The 16,193-nt window shown below is 44.5% G+C and overlaps 1 protein-coding gene across 8 annotated transcripts in view; it reads right to left on the reverse strand.

The window, feature by feature from the left end:
• Window positions 1–676: 676 nt before the first annotated feature.
• The window catches only part of klhl32 (kelch-like family member 32), a gene marked incomplete at its 5' end in the record, with an annotated part of 29,696 nt that continues 14,179 nt past the window's right edge, over window positions 677–16,193 (reverse strand). For 3 of the 8 annotated variants that reach the window (XM_084557585.1, XM_084557584.1, XM_084557587.1), the window contains 7 exons: window positions 677–1,443; window positions 2,896–2,990; window positions 5,640–5,832; window positions 8,215–8,273; window positions 8,607–9,333; window positions 11,801–12,016; window positions 15,719–15,817. In XM_084557585.1, coding sequence (XP_084413711.1) covers window positions 1,282–1,443; window positions 2,896–2,990; window positions 5,640–5,832; window positions 8,215–8,273; window positions 8,607–9,333; window positions 11,801–12,016; window positions 15,719–15,817 — 1,551 coding nt within the window. In that variant the 3' untranslated portion in view covers window positions 677–1,281. Of the gene's footprint in view, window positions 1,444–2,895; window positions 2,991–5,630; window positions 5,833–8,214; window positions 8,274–8,606; window positions 9,334–11,800; window positions 12,017–15,718; window positions 15,818–16,193 lie in introns of all 8 variants that reach the window. The other 5 variants (XM_084557586.1, XM_084557588.1, XM_084557589.1 and 2 more) reach the window with 5 other exon arrangements.

Consider the following 16,193-nt stretch of genomic DNA (forward strand, 5'->3'; position numbering starts at 1 on the left):
AGGGTTCAGTACCAAAAAAAAAAAAAAGAAAAAGTGGGAAAGGAGAGAAGTACTGTTTGTTCCAATTCTCTTTCGCCTTTCCAAGTCGCGGCAATCTCTTGCAATCCAGCTTTAGTTTGCACCTAATCACATGAAGTCTCACTCCTGTCTCCCACAATCACCAAGTCCCATTTTGTGTCATTGCTAGTCATTTTCTAGCCTCATCAAACTGCAATGCATCTCTTCATTCGAGCAGCTTTCTGCTGCACTGCATCCCCTTTTTCTCCAGCACTGTCAGAAGAGGTGGTTGGAGAATCCATGCAGAAAGACAGGGGTAGAGGTGACGCTTCATATTAGCATGCAATTAATTAATTGCCGCTAAATAATTCTCACGGAGGACTGGTGCCTCTCCAACTAACAGGCTACACGAAATACATTCCAGCGCCGTTTAATTATGCAGCGTCTTCATTCTGTAAATTTCTTTTTCATATATTCTCTCACAATGCTTTGGACAGGCGAGGGAAGTGCAGGGATCATGTTTTCTCTCTTGGTCAAAGCACGTTTTTGAAATTCAGCACACTGCGCTATCATACATGTACATACTCTTGAGTATTCAAACAGATATTCGCAGAATGACGACCAGTGACCAGACATTCATTTGAACAGAAACAGTCTTAGGAGGTCCTGAGCGTAATAAAAATCTCACACTCACTCACAGGTTAGACAGCATCAAGTCACGTTTTAGCTTATTTGAACTAAAAAAAAAATAATGATGATAATAAATAAATGACAGGGTCATTTATGCACTGATGAGGACTGGCATCAGTTTCTTGCCACATGCGATTCAATAAGAAAACAGCCTTTCTCTCTTTTATATCTTGAAAAACATTGTCAGCTTTTAGTTTTTTTTTTTAGGCCACTAAAGTGATTATAGAGGTTAAATAGAAATGTTATAGTGTTTTTAGCTAAAAACAGTGGATTTCTGAGTAGTTCCACAACATCCATTGACATTTTGTCCCTGTGTCTTCATTCTGGTGTTATTTTCCTAACTTCCTGAACATGATGATGATGATGAATCAGTCTTTGGGGAAATAAATCAAATGCGGTGCATTATTTTGTCAGCAGCTTGTTCCGCAGAAGCTGAAAGAATAACATGGCTCTTGTGAATCAGTAAAGTACTATTATTACATTTGAGTGTCTCGCAGAAATCCCTGCGACGGAGGTGGCAGGTTTTTTCAGAATCATGACTGCGATCAAGTCCATTTTATCGCGTTTGCTGTCCGCTGCAGACGTGTCGGTGGCTTAAACGGCACCTATCCTGTGATGGGGTACTTGTAGAGTCTGTAGGTTTGGGCAGGTGAAGTAAGGGGCGGGGAGGAAACAGGTTGCTATCCCGTTGGAGGCGAATGGCAGTGTTGGTCCGTAGAAAACCTCCTCTTTCCCCTCTGCGCTCAGATCCAGCACCTGGAGAGAGGAAATTCACATTGCAGCGTGCTGGCCGGTTATACCCGTGAATTGCCTTTTTTACTTTACACCAGTTGTAAATGTGGCAGTGAGTTATGTAAGTAGTTAAAACCGGGCTAACAACACTGCTCGAGGGATGGCAAAGACATTCCAACATTCTGGTACAGACTGAAATGTCTCAATAACTACAGGCTGGAATGCTTACTTTGTCTTTAGCCCCCACATGTTGTTGAGATTTTAAGGAAAGACACTGGTTTGGTTTCATCCCCATGAAGTCCAAATCTCAAGTTTGTCACATACTTTTGGTTTATGATCAAATGCCTGCAAAAGTACATACCCCTCGTGTAAAATGTACACAAAGAGAGAACCATGCACGAGGGGACCAGGGGTAGGACAGGAATAATCTGAGGCTGTTCCCTTAATGGTAAATTGCTATTTGACTACTTCAAGCGTCATTCAATAAATAAATCTTTACAAAAAAGAGCAAACATACCCCTCAGCCCTGGCTGTGCTAGCAGCTTTCTACCAATTACCTAGCTGTTAGCATGCCAACGTACAAAACTAACATGACGTTACACCCAGAATCATTAGCATGCTAGCATGGTCATTGTGACAACATGCTTTAGCAACACTAGCTAACTAACTAGAGTTAGAGCGCAGCTGGAATATTTTAGAGTTGTTTAATCTCTAATGGCTATTAATGAGTACAGAAAGTGCACATTAAAACCAATTTGCATATTAAAGGAAACTTTCCCATTTCTTATAAAGCTTTGAGATACTGCACATACTGTACCCCAGCCAGCATTTACTTGCTAACCGAAAGTCAGCATCTTGTCTTTTCACATATGCCTTTTAAGTAATACATTAATATTTTTTTTTTTGTTACTCTATACTTGCAGTATCCACGAGAAAAATAAAATTAAGTAAAGGTCAACTACGGGGCCTTGTGCAGAATTCAAGAGACACAACAGGCCTCGTTGAACCGGCCCAGTCTTTAGCTGCTGATCACACACACAATTCAAATTGCTTCAACTGGAGAAAGTTTCCCTTGAAAGTTACTTCAGCACTTTCAAGAGCTGGAAAGGCATTTAGACAAGACAAATTCTGGTATATTTATTAATATGACAGATAATGTATGCCGACCTCGTGATACTGACTGCACTTAAAGGGGCCATTGAAACAAATCTTTTCTACATTGTTAGACACAGACATCTTCAACGCTGCTTTTTAAATGTCTGTATATTTAACCTTCACCTTAAAGTCAAAGCTGAAATTATTGTGTCAACAGAACCGAGGCCATGGCTCATTGTCTAACAATACAATATGTGTTGTACGGTTAATAGTTAGTGGGATTCTGCATTATGTGAGCAGCATGTTTGTCCACGGGTTCCCTTTCGCACAGTGATTATTCAAAGTGTCGCAACTGAAAAATCCAAAATCTACCCATCTCACCTGAATGCATGCCAGCGGCTCGTTGGTCCAAATGGAGTATCCTCCAACCACGTAGATCCTGTCATCATGGACAGCGACTCCCGACTCGTTCTGACCTGAGGAGGACAGAGCCGACACGATGCTTCACTGTGCCACGCAGAGGGCATTACACCGGTATGACTTCCTCCGTCCCCCGAGAGGGAGAGGGGGAGATAAATGGAGATGGGGCAAGGGCGGGAGAGTACGGGGAGCTGGGACTGAGCTCCTGCTCTCTTTCTCTGACTTTGTCTTTAAAGCTTTGCAGATATAATAGGAGGAAAGGAGCCTTGTAACAAATGAGGAAAGTCATACGGGAGTAGAGAGGAATAGAAAGCAGTGGCTATACATGAGCCCGTAACCTGAGATCATGAATACATCCACCTACAGTAAAGATATGATGGACTGTGTTATGAACGGCCGCACTCTCTAACACCACCACCACCACCACCACTTCCACCACCCTGGAGGCTAAAGATACAGCATAACCACGCGTCCAAAGTATAGACACACAGTATATGGTTTAATTGCGTATCATCCCACCGCCTACTTACAGCCAGCAGGGAGTCATTATGTGAGTTTTACTCAGCCTACGTTCCCAACGCCGCATATGTACTGTACATCTCTGGAATTAAATTACTATGTCGGTTGGTTTCACAAGTGTTTCTCTGTACTATTAAATATTTGTGATATGCTCTGCACGTCACAGTATTTGCCAGTAATCTGGTGCAGCATTGACAAAAAGTCATTCTGTAGTTATTTGTAATAAGTTGTCATTTTCCTGGAAAGCAGTATCAAAATATTGATGACCGCACCGTGCACTCGGGGGGCGTGTACAAATTCTGCACACAATGAAATGCTTCCCTTGAACTTTTGCATCTCTTCCTCTCCCTGCGTCTCTCCTTCACCGGGGGCTGCAGGAGCAGACTGGCCTCCTTTGCGTCGTTTTTTTTTTTTTTTTTTTTTTTCAGGAAACACAGAAACAAATAGCACTTCACTAGCCGTTTCATGGGGACTTTAAAGTGTGAAACACATTTGGGACAGATTTGATTAGCGGTGCCCTGGCGACACAGGCCCATGTGACATCCCCCTTTTGTAGTCTGTACCAAAACTAGAACACAGTAAGAATCTTATTAACAAAAACAGGTTTTCAGTGCATATATATACTGTCTTCTGCTATAGCTATCTTTTACTTAAGCCTGCAGATTTTTTTTTGCCACACAGTGCAGACTGATAAAACTGCAACTTACATTATCAGCTCTGAAGTTTACAGTTTATGTCGAATGTGTTGCCAAAAAGTTGCCTGTTTACTCACCCAGCAGACGGAGAGCAACATTAGCATTGATTCAGGCTCATGTTTCTGGCTGCTTGCTTTTAAAACTTTTAAGTTAAGTTTCCAACCATATTAATAAATGACCAACAAAAATGGGAAAGCAGTAGGCCATCTGAATAATGAAACAAAAGATCCTGTGAAGCTGTAGAGGTGATGCTGCGGACTGCGGAGCCCAGTGGCATTTTCAAGTGGTCCATAATTCATTTACAGCAAAGCTACTTTAAAATATGTCGGCTCCAGAGGTAAGGACGTTCATAAGGAACATCGCTGGCTGTTTCACCTTTGTCGTCCGATGTATGTAACGTGGTTTGATTACTTTATGTACTGCATTCCCCCAGAATTTACATACTGTAATGTGACTGCATGGGGTGACGATAGTCATCCCTTTTTGTTGGTTCCCCACTCCCTCTAACAGAATGTGTAGTGTCTCAGTTAGGAAGGATAAGGCCTTCTTTCATGTGGCTGGTGATATATTGACGGAATAGTTTTGAAAAATGCTCTTCTCCACTTTTCTCACGCATCAGATGAGATGACTGATACTACTACCATGTCTTCGCAACATTTGTGAAGCTACAACCAAGAAACTTTTAGCTTAGCTTAAGCACGCGGACTGGAGATGCTGGGATATGTTGGTCTTGCTCTGTCCAAAGGTGATTAAAATCCACTTTCCAACACATCTAAAGCGCACCATTTACAGACTATACACCGATCAGGCATAACATTATGACCACCTTCCTAACATTGTGTCTTGTGCCTCTAGAACAATTGTGACTCATCAGAGAATGGATGAGTCTGTGGTGTCTGGCAAGAGAATATTGTTAGTGGGGGCCTTTGGGTCCTATGGGTTGAGGGGAGGGGCCTCTGTGGATCATCCTACAGATACTTGATCAGTTTGGGATCTAGTGAATTTGGAGGCACATTGTGCTGTTTTTCATGTTTTTTTGAGTTGTTCCAGGGTCCCTGGTCTGGTCTAGGTGGGTGCTACATGTCTAAGTAACATCCACATGAATGCCAGTTCCAAAAGTTTCCCAGCACAACATTGAATTGTCACAAGATGTTAAGTTATTCACTTCTCCTGACAGTGGTTCTAACGTTGTGGCTGATTGGTGTATCTGGTTGGTTTGATCCTTACTAAAATCCAGGTGAAAATGAACAAGTTCCAATTTTGTAGGAGATTACAGGTTACTTCCTGGTCAGGTGCAGTGAATTTCTGGAGTCAGCGTGAAGTTGCCAGACAAACATCACAGTCTTCATGCAAAGCTAACTGAGAGTAGCTGCATGTTTAACACACAGGCACTAGAGTGGCATCAATCATCTCATCTGATGCTGGAGTTGTTCATAAACTGATTCCCTGTCTCCTGTATGAATTTCGCCACGGTTTCATCACTTTGCTCACCTGTGAGGAGGCTGAAGGAGCAACGCGTCCACGTGTCCAGGTCCATGTTGTAGGAGTCGATGTGACGGACGAGGATGCGGTCGTTGTTGTAATCCAGGTCGTTCCCACCGAGCACGTAGAGCTGCCTCCTCACCGCTGCCATGACGTGGTACACGCGCCTCTGCATCATGGGACTGCGGGCCAACCACTGGTCCTGGAGGTGGTGTAGAGTGAATGTGTGTGGGGTGGGGTGGACAGATGGATTGGAAGAAAGAAGGTAGAAAATTAAGAGATGTAGTACAAAGAGGGAGGGAAGGAGAAACAGAGAGGGTGGAAAGCGAAGGAGGATGAATAAGGAGATTAATATTTAAGCATATCCATGCATGGGTAATTGATGTATGCTCAGCGCTAGATAAATAACGTGACACTGGAGCTCTGGTTTATACTAATGACTTCCCTCCCTATTTCTAATCATATGTTTCAGCCACTCCATTTTACACCGAGGATCCCTGCTCATTTCACTAAGTGTGTCGAAGCTTATTTTGTGTCAGTGTGTGCGCTTGATTGAGGCAGAGAATGAGAGAGAGAGAGAGTGTGTGTGTGTATGTGTGTGTGTGTGTGTCTGCTGGGAGCTGACGGGTGGCCATCTGTTGAGGGTAGAGTGGGTGGGGGGTTGCTGTTGCTCTGGCAGGTGAATGTAGATTCATGGTGAATACAAATGAGACTCTCCCTCTCTCTTCCGCTCGCTTCTCCGCTCCCTCGCTTCCACACAGACATGTACAAACACAGACCCATATGGATATGCACCTTACACATATACACACGGCGGACTACCTCCATACTATATAAAGCCTCGCCGAGATCCAGGCCTCTTTAACAGCTGCCTCATATACATACACAAACAGAGACTGCGGCTCACCACATTCCAACGTGGTGAGCGAGCCGCACACAGAGAAATTATATTTAATTTAAAATCTGTCTTATGCGTTGTGATGCGCTGACAGGAGCACATCGCAATGTGCAGGTTTCTATGTGATCATTCAACACAAGCTATTAACTAAAAATCTGAGCCACAGTCCTTTGCTGCTGTAGCATTTCTAGGTTTTATATCTAGTTTTCCTTTTTGTTTTCCCAGGATGCCAGTGGTTTCCATTAGTTTCCATATGGTGTGAAAATCAATTAGCAAACTCTTGACACCTGCCTGTTGTGTAATCCATCACAGTGAACATAAGGCCTGCATTCATTTTCTTTTAAAAAAAAAAAACATCACTATTGTTACACTGATGCTGTTTCGGTGGAGTTTTTCTTTCAAAAGTATACACAGCATCACTTCCCAATAATAATTAGATCAAATTGAAAGCAGATGTAACGTTAATCCAACATGATGGTACATTTCAGGAGACTTTACAGTCTCAGCATCATTGGACGACCTTTAGCACCAACGTTGGAGGTAGAAACCTCGAGAGGACGTCTTGTGGCTGTAGTCAGTTTCTCTTAATGCTACATGTTGTAGCAGGTCTGTGTCTTTATGAAGCCACCTGCCATGCGAATGACTGAATATCCTTGAGTCCCACATCATACATTTAAACCTACTGTATAGTGTACACCAATCAGATATAACATTATGACCACCTTCCTAATACTGTGTAGGTCTCCCTTGTGCCTCCAAAACATCAGAGAATGGACATGGGCCTTCTGAGGGTGTCCTGTGGTGTCTGGCAACAGAGTGTTGTTGGGAGGGGGCTTTGGGTTGAGGGCCTCTGTGGGTCATCCCACAGATACTTGATCAGTTTGGGATCTAGTGAATTTGGAGGCCAGGTCAACACCTTGTGCTGTTTTTCATGTTTTTTTAGTTTTTCCTTAAGAATGTTTGTGTGTGTGCTTGTGTCAGGCTGCATCCTGCTGCTGATGGCTGCCACCATCAAGGAGTGCCATTGCTATGGGGTGGGGGTGCCTGGTCTGGTCTAGGTGGGTGCTACATGTCTAAGTAACATCCACATGAATGAATGCCAGGTCCAAAAGTTTCCCAGCAGAATAATGAATATCACAAGATGGTCAAAGTTATTTACTTCTCCTGCCAGTGGTTTTAATGTTGTGGCTGATCAACGTATTTTGACACACTCAAACGTGGCAGCTATCTGTACACATGCAGAAAACAAGGAGCAACAACATCTACTCTTGGAAAAATTAATCTTTTTAGTTTGTTAAATGCAGCATTGTGCTCAACAGCTGGCCACTACCTTTGAGCAGGCAGTGTGCCGTTGGTTAATCAGATTCAGTGAACAGTTTGCTGCTATTGGAAACGGCTGATGACAGCACAAAGAGTAAGACAATAGAGTGAAATCACAGGCCAAACACTGAAACAGTTAAAACGTGTCTAACGCACTGAAAAACTGCAGCTAACGGAATAGAACTGTGGCGTTGGATAATAGTTGTATGATGTGAGTTTGTCATCCCAAGCCACCTCTTTCACATGAGGCCACTTATTCCATCCGTTGTTTATGTGAAACAGATTGTCTTAACCAGCTTTAAATATCTATTTTTGAATTTGGGTCATTCAACACACAAAGACTGTATCTGCTAACTTGACATTTACCTGTTCTGGGTCGTAGACCATCAACCGATTTTGGTACTGAGCAGTGTTTGTCACCCCTCCTGTAACAAAAAGGAAAAACAACCTGGAATTTGGTCAGTGGCACATTTTTGTACAAAATATATGCATGAAGCATGACTGTGAACGACGTGTGTCTGTGCAAGTAGTATGTGTACAGATATGTTCATTCATTTTCCTTGCCCTCGAAAAGGTCACACGGGGGCTGGAACCTATCCCAGCTGTCATTGGGCGAGAGGTGTGGTACACCCTGGACAGGCTGCCAGGTTTGAACCCAGAACCTTCTTGCTAACTTGCTAACCACTACACCACTGTACCCCCATGTGCAGCCATGTGCAGAATGAAAATAAAAGTAATGCATATTTGTGAGTGTGTACCTGAGATCCAGAGCAGATCGTCAGCCACACAGCCAGCGTGGCAGGACAGTGACCGGTCGAAGGGCTGGACAAACATCCATTTGTTCCTCTTGGGGCAGTAGCGCTCCACAGAGGGCAGCACCTGCCTCAGCTCATTCCTGCCTCCCACTGCATACAGGTACTGTCCCAGAGCTCCCAGGACAAAGTGTTCCCTGCAGGCCTTCATGGGCGCAATCTCAGTCCACCGGTTTCCCCTAGGGTCATATCTACAAGCAGTCCTTACCGCACACGTCCTCCCAGTCGCGTGCTCCACCTCACCGCCCACAACAAATAAGAAATTCCCCATCACGGCCACACAGTGGTGGCTGCGCCCCGTGGGCATGGGCGCCAGCTCGCTCCAGTTCGACCCTCCCGCCACACGTACATGATCCTGCGCAGCCGGGTTAAAGTAGCGCAGCTCCCTGACTCTGCTCACCTCCCGCTTCCGCCCGCCAACTATGTAAAGGGTGAGGGACTGGAAGCGAGGCCTGGTGCGCGCCGACTGCCGCAGGGGCTGAGCGAAGGTGGCGTGGTGGTAGTCCAGGGCCTCGTCCACCAGGGCGGCAGCAGTGGGGCTGGACTGCACCAGGGGATGGCTCCGGGCGAGGTGATGAAGGGTGGGGACGTCCATCAAGCCATAGCGGACGTGCTGTAGGAGATCTTCGGTGTACTGGTAGCGACAGTCGTGTTCCAGCCACAGAACGACCAGCTGAGTAAAGAGAGACAAATATAACAGTTACAGACTGTACCAACAGTCAATCACAATAAGGAAACAAATTTAGCACGCAATGTTGTAGCCAGTTCACTCATGCTTTTTACCAAAAACGAGACTGACTAAAATATTTATCATTTTGTTGTTGTGCTATCACCGTGGGAACTGCTAATTCAATTTTAACACACCGTTAGGTAACTGTCAAATCACTGTTCCGCTAAAAACATTATGGTTTAAATTGGGATGCATCGCCTTAAATTCACTGTGTGTTTCCTCTTTTAATGTATTATTGATTAAATGGTTCCAATTCAATACAGCTTTGAATTTCTTTCACATTTTTTCAAGCGTGCGATCAAAAGAAAATAATAAAAACCTCTTAGAAGGCCACTGAATTTATTAAAAACTAAAGACTTGCCACTCTACTCTGTTCAAAAAGAAAAAGAAAAGATGGAAGAACGTGGAATAGGAGGAAGGGATAACGGGCGTGGAGGGAAAAGGAAGTCAGTATGAAAATAATGGGAAAAAAACAGAACGAGATGTGAGCAATAAACTGTTGAAGGACTTCTAATCAGAATTATTTTCCTAGACACCTAAAGGGTATTATATAGCAAGATTGAGGCAAGCCAGCACTGCAGCCTTACACAGTATATAGCCACCAACACACACACACACAAACTTAGCATTTATTAATCAGCAGCATTCAATATACACAATACACAGACTGTAAATATCCACAGGCGCACTCCTTTGTTTAATGCAGGCGGACCGGGGTAGCGGGGAAGGGATTTAATTGAACTTGAGAGCAGTGGAAGGTTATTTAGCTGCGACGAGGTGTGAATGTGGGCGAGATGACTGGAGATCACCGATACCATTATCTGGGAAAACCGAGTGGTTTTTCTAATGCGGTGTGTGCAGACACTGAGAACTTATCCCAGGGAACTGTAGGCAAGTTTTTTTTGGACACAAGCGACGTAAAAACGCGAATTAACACCGTCCCAACTGGAATAATAACTGGTGTGGGATGCATGCACACGTACTCCGCAACAAAACAAACCCTCCTCCCTTTATTTCTCCTTCCCTCCGCTCTAAAGGTGTGAACGCGCCTTTGCGACTTGCAAACATGCAAGTCAGGCCGCCGTCTTCTTGTGGTATCTGTGCCACTCTCCTGTCTCTTCCTCCCGTTCCTCTATCCCTCACCCCGCCTCTCTCCTCCTCATCGCTCTGAAGTGACAGTGTGTGTGTGTGTGTGTGTGTGTGTGTGTGTGTGTGTGTGTGTGTGTGTGCGTGCCACGGCAGCTGACTGTGAAGGTCACGCTGCATCACACAACTTCCTCGGGGCACAGAATAAATCAACTCCTTCTCCCTCCTTTCGGAAAGAAAAAGTGCGCGCGTGTGTGTGTGTGTGTGTGAAAAGGAGAGAGTGAGGGAAAGAGATAGTGGGGGAGAGAGTTGAGAGGGGAGGAGGGGAAGCTACAGAAAGGCAGAGCAAAGGATGGCAAGAAAGAAAGAGAGAAAGAAAGAGAGAGAGAGGAAGAAAAAAAAAAAAAAAAACAAAGGCAGAGAAAATGTGATTTCCAGACCGTGAGAGACTCTAAGAAAACTCTGAGTGACGATGATTGACGGCCAAGCTATATCAGTCCGGTATTGGCGCGCACCCCAGCACCCTCCAGCCCCCCACCCTTTCGGACGGCGGCCCCCGCTTGCCGTTCGCTTCCGTCTGATGCCCAAATTAACCTTCTGGGCGAAGTGAAGGAGGCCCAAAGCAGCCTAATCAGAGGCTGATTATGGCGGCGGCGGCTGGCTAAAGGGTCAGGGTAATTGTGCCATCAGAGGCCTGATTGTTTTCAATCAGACGGGCGGCCGAGTGACAGCTGGGGGATTGGGGCCCTGATGGAGCCGCGGTGGGCCTAATCAGAGAGGAGAAGGGGAGAAAGAAAGAGAGGGAGTGAGAAGCGCGGGGGTGGTGGGGGGCGGAGGGGGCTGATTGGTGCAAATGAACAGTCAAAACGGCAAGTCCCCACCCCGCACTGCCGCTTCACTCCACAATCCCGGCAGTTCATCACACACATGCTTACACGAATGCATGTCCATCACTCTCCTGCACACACAGTCAGAAGCGGTCCTTCCTCGCACATATCCTCATTAATATAAACAAACAGTATATGAGATGCAGATGGCAGTGTTTAATTTGTTGTGTGTTGCTCTGTGTGCGTCAGCCATCCATGTGTGTGTGTGTGTGTGTTATACTGTATATACAGATTAGTTTGGCGCCAAGACGGAATTTGTTCAACTTTACGAGCAGAGGTGGTTGTTTCTCACTTTAATTCTCATCAAAATATTTTCATAACAGAACGGTTTAACAGCTCAACACCGCATCCCCACTGCAAAACCCACGGTTACACGCTCACACACACACACACACACACACACACACACACACACATCGCTCTTACACCACCAGTACCTTCCATATCTCCTCTTCACTCAGGGAGGTGAGACGATCGCTCTTCAGCACCTCCCTGAGGAGGCGATAGGGCAGCTGCAAGGCCTCGTCCTGTCGGCTCTGGCTCAGCTCCGACAGATGCTCCACCAGGAATCCCACCACGGCCTCCTCTAAGGCGGGGAGGTGGAACAGGTCGGCCACGCGGTACAGCTCCAGGTAGTTCACGCTGCTCAGCTCCTGAGGGACGGACGCACAAGCTTCAGAGTCAGCTGACGGATCATGTGAACCTTAAATACGCCGCGGTGACCAATGAGGAGGAAATCTGTCTGCTCAATGTATGCACAACGCACATGAATCGAAAGAAAGGAAGGAATGTGGGTCGTAACTAACTGGCAAACACATGTCATCTGAATCCTTATTTTGATGAGCAAATCATCTAGACCTCTTCTCACCGGTTGTGCCTTTGTGTGAGGTATTATTGTTTAGTTGAAAACGTCCTTATGTAATATTCAATTTAGTCTTCTTTTGTGCTCGCAGTCCTTTTGTGAGCAGAGTGTTGCAAAATTTAGAAAGGCTGGATAAACACTCGTCGCCAACAAGTGCTGTATATAATAAGTCACATGTATATATACATTAATTATAAGAGAGATCTCAGTGGCATGAAAACAAATGCAGATGTCACATGTGGAGACAGAGAAAAAAAGGGAAGAAAATGAGGTCTGTGGAATAAGACTGCCATCTTCTGGCTGCTCCTTAAGCTCATGCCATGAATCAACAACATCTACTACGGCTCCACCTTTAATAACCTCACACTGTCGTTTTCAAAGTAGACATTTGCATTGAAATTCATTACGTTCTAATTTTGCTCCTCCTTGTGTTTTACAAAAAAATGTTTGCAGCGTGTATCTTATTTTGAAAAGTCTGAATAAAAGGTTTAAATTTAAAAACGTGAATGTTAGTTATGCAAGTAACAGCAGCAGCAGTCACATTCATTAATACACAGGATTAGATGTTACAATCCCTTGTGCCAAAATCCCAGACAAAACACATTTAGAGGCCCTGTCCAACTGAGAAACCCATACACAGATCAGGCGTAACATTATGACCACCTTCCTAATCTTGTGTAGGTCTCCCTTGTGCCTCCAAAACAGTTGTGACACATCAGAGAACGGACATGGGCCTTCTGAGGGTGTCCTGTGGTGTCTGGCAACAGAATGTTGCTAGTGGGGGGACTTTGGGTCCTATGGGTTGAGGGGAGGGGCCTTTGTGGATCATCCCACAAATACTTGATCAGTTTGGGATCTAGTGAATTTGGAGGCCAGGTCAACACCTAAACTAAACGGTTTTTGTGTGTGTGCCTGTGTCAAGCTGCATCCAGCTGGCTGCTGCCATCAAGGAGTGTCATTGCTATGGGGTGGGGGTGCCTGGTCTGGTCTAGGTGGGCGCTACATGTCTAATGTTCAGTGGTCAATGTTATTTACTTTTCCTGTCAGTGGTTTCAATGTTGTGGCTGATCGGTGTATACATACGAGTTAAAATCACAGTCGGTGCACAGCAAGTGCAGCACTGACCATTTTATTCAATATTCAATTAACTTTATTGATATCTATAATATCAGGCTGACGATACTGAGTGACTGAGGCTGATTTTCAATCCACTGTTGAAGTGCTTCAAAAAATCAATGTTATTGGTCTGGCACTTTAATCCAAACAGAAAATACAGCAGTAGGTTTATATGACAGCTGTGTTGAGCACACAAGCTATGTTAGTATATAGTGAAATGCACATAAGAAAACTGATTCAGTCAGTTTTCTGTTACAGTGAGTTCCGGTCCGGTCCTCAATAGAAACCACCAGTGATGAGTCTTTTCCATCCACCAGGTGGCGCATTAGAGCCACGTTCAGTATTGTGATGTAACTGTAAAGAGCTGAATGCTGGAGCACAGTATAAAAAGATTACAGTGTAGCGGAGGGGATTGGAAGCCACCATCACATGTGTAAGATTAAATAGTACTGTATATCTACTAGGACAGTAGATTATGTACATGATTAAGTGATGATTAAGCGACTTAAAACCACTGCAAAATGCCTAAATTTGGGGGGGAAATATCCTGTAAGAGTATCAGACAGCCGAGATTATTTCTCCTCTGCAGAAAGCCTCAAACCGATTTGTTTTTTATCTGCAGCTTGGATATGTATCCAGAGGACAGTGGGCTAACTTCTGCTTTTGGTCTTGTGGTGTTGAATGTGTGAAACATGCAGCCGGGTGCCCCACTTCTTGAGGAGATCTGGACTCGGGCGCCCTACAGTAGATGACAAGCATAAATCCCTGGGCAACACACTGACAGTGTTCCAGCTCAAGGGCTTCCGTCCTCTAACTGACTCTGACCGCTAACTTTGCTGCGGAGGTTTTTCAGTTCATTACGGATTACTGCAGAGGCCTGAAGAATGACAGCACTTTTTAAGTAAGCAGATAGATGAAAAGACTCATACCAAACTCTTGTCTGTACGGAAAACACGAAGCTACAACTGGGCGACGTTAGCTTAGCATAAACATAACAGAGGGTAACAGGTAGTCTTAACACATTATATAGTTTCTGAACATCTATTCAAAGACTGCAAGACTTTAATCTTTAAACTAGCGTCTTTACAGTTCATTTTGGTGTGGGTTAAACAAATACATTATAATCTGTGAATAAGTGAGCTTTAGGAGTGTCTAGACCGAACTGTTTCCAGTCTTAACTCTTGTCTGACTCAAGCTGCGTACTGTATACAGTGTACAAACTTGGGATTGGTGCAAATCTTCATGGCGAGAAAGCTAATAAGTCTTTGTCTCAATATCTTCACCCATTCCATAGTAATATAGTTTATTCACTGGTTTTGTCGAGAAATTAGAAAAGGTGGATCCCGGGCAATGCTCATCGCAGACATTGTGTCAACAAGAAATCCTGACGCTTTAACCTGCAGACACCACACAGTAATCTCTAGGTAGATTCATAGTGCATCATTTATCATAACAAACTGGGACATCCTGCTTAAAAAAACAGAATGTGTACACTTCGATTCAGGTCAAGGCCTGGCGCGTCTCTTCTCTCTCTTCCATTGTTTACAGACAACATCTTGTCTGTAAGAAGTCAGTCAGTCATAGTTTAATAATTAGAAAAAATCTGGGTCACTTATAGGCGGCTTAGAGTTCTGCGTTAAGTTGACGCAGAAGCTACGGCGACAGACCCCAGCGCCGTAACGGACGTGCACTTAACCAGAAATGTAACTGCAAGAGCTGTGACTGGTCCGCTTGGTTGCTACATGTTTCCGCTCTAGTATCTCCGGCTGCTTCTCCATCCCCTTAATTTTCGAATTGATTGTTTTGGATCAATGCAGATGGAACACATCGAGAAGAGGTTAACTGAGGAGGGTCGGAGATACAAAATTCTCGGCGAAAGTTTCAGTCGCCATTGTTGAAAGTGAAGCAGGAAGTAAGAACAAAAATTAACCTGATTGGCAAAAAAGACGCAGCGCCGACTAGCATTTGGGCGTCGTTGTTAGAGAGTGAGCCAGGCTGACAAGCGCACAAGTATAAATGGATCACACCAGTGCAGGATGTGTGTGTATCATATGGTCTTCAGTCTTTACACCTTGAAGAAAATCTTGATCCATTTGGCTTTGTTGCTGGAGATTTAAATTATCTAAAACTTTTGAAAATTTGGATGAGAGTACAAATAAAGCAGTTGTATATTTCCTTGATAGTCCCTGGAGACGGGATCAAAATGGAGCAACTGAGCGGCTCAAACACATCTCTTAAAATTCAGTGATACTACAAGCCTGTAGTGTGAATCTGCTATTTTTGTAACTCTTCTTAAAACGTCACCAAAGGACAGACGAGGACAGCTTTGTGTGTGTGTGTGTGTGTGTGTGTGTGTGTGTGTGTGTGTGTGAGGCACCTGGATGAGGTAGTGCGAGCAGAGGCTGAGGAGCTCCAGCAGCTGAAGGTGGCTGCCTGCAGACAGGACGTCCTGGATCACCGCCGGCTCCAGCAGAATCTGACCAGACGGATAAAAACAAGGTCATTATGTTTCTTTTGCTCTTTTTTTTCCCCCTCTGAGTTCCAGTTTCACTGCAGTCAAGTTTGAGTTACACTGAACATGCTGACATGAGTTTTCATCAGTTTCATGTTTAATCATAATAGTTCACAGCACATTAAATGATACGAAAATGGTAAATTTGTTTATAAGTACTTTATGTATCTGCAAATCAGAACTGCCCATACTTCTTCTTTAGAGCCTTTACAGGCCGGAACTGTGCTGTACAACAACACACTCAAGTAATTAATACAGCCCCAGTTCTGCCAGAATGCTTCCTGTTTAGCTGAATGAACTGAAAACGATGTGCTGAAAGCGTCCTTCTGTTTCCTCCATA

This window comes from Chelon labrosus (genome assembly GCF_963514085.1).
Source record: "Chelon labrosus genome assembly, chromosome: 12".
Lineage (NCBI taxonomy): Eukaryota > Metazoa > Chordata > Actinopteri > Mugiliformes > Mugilidae > Chelon > Chelon labrosus.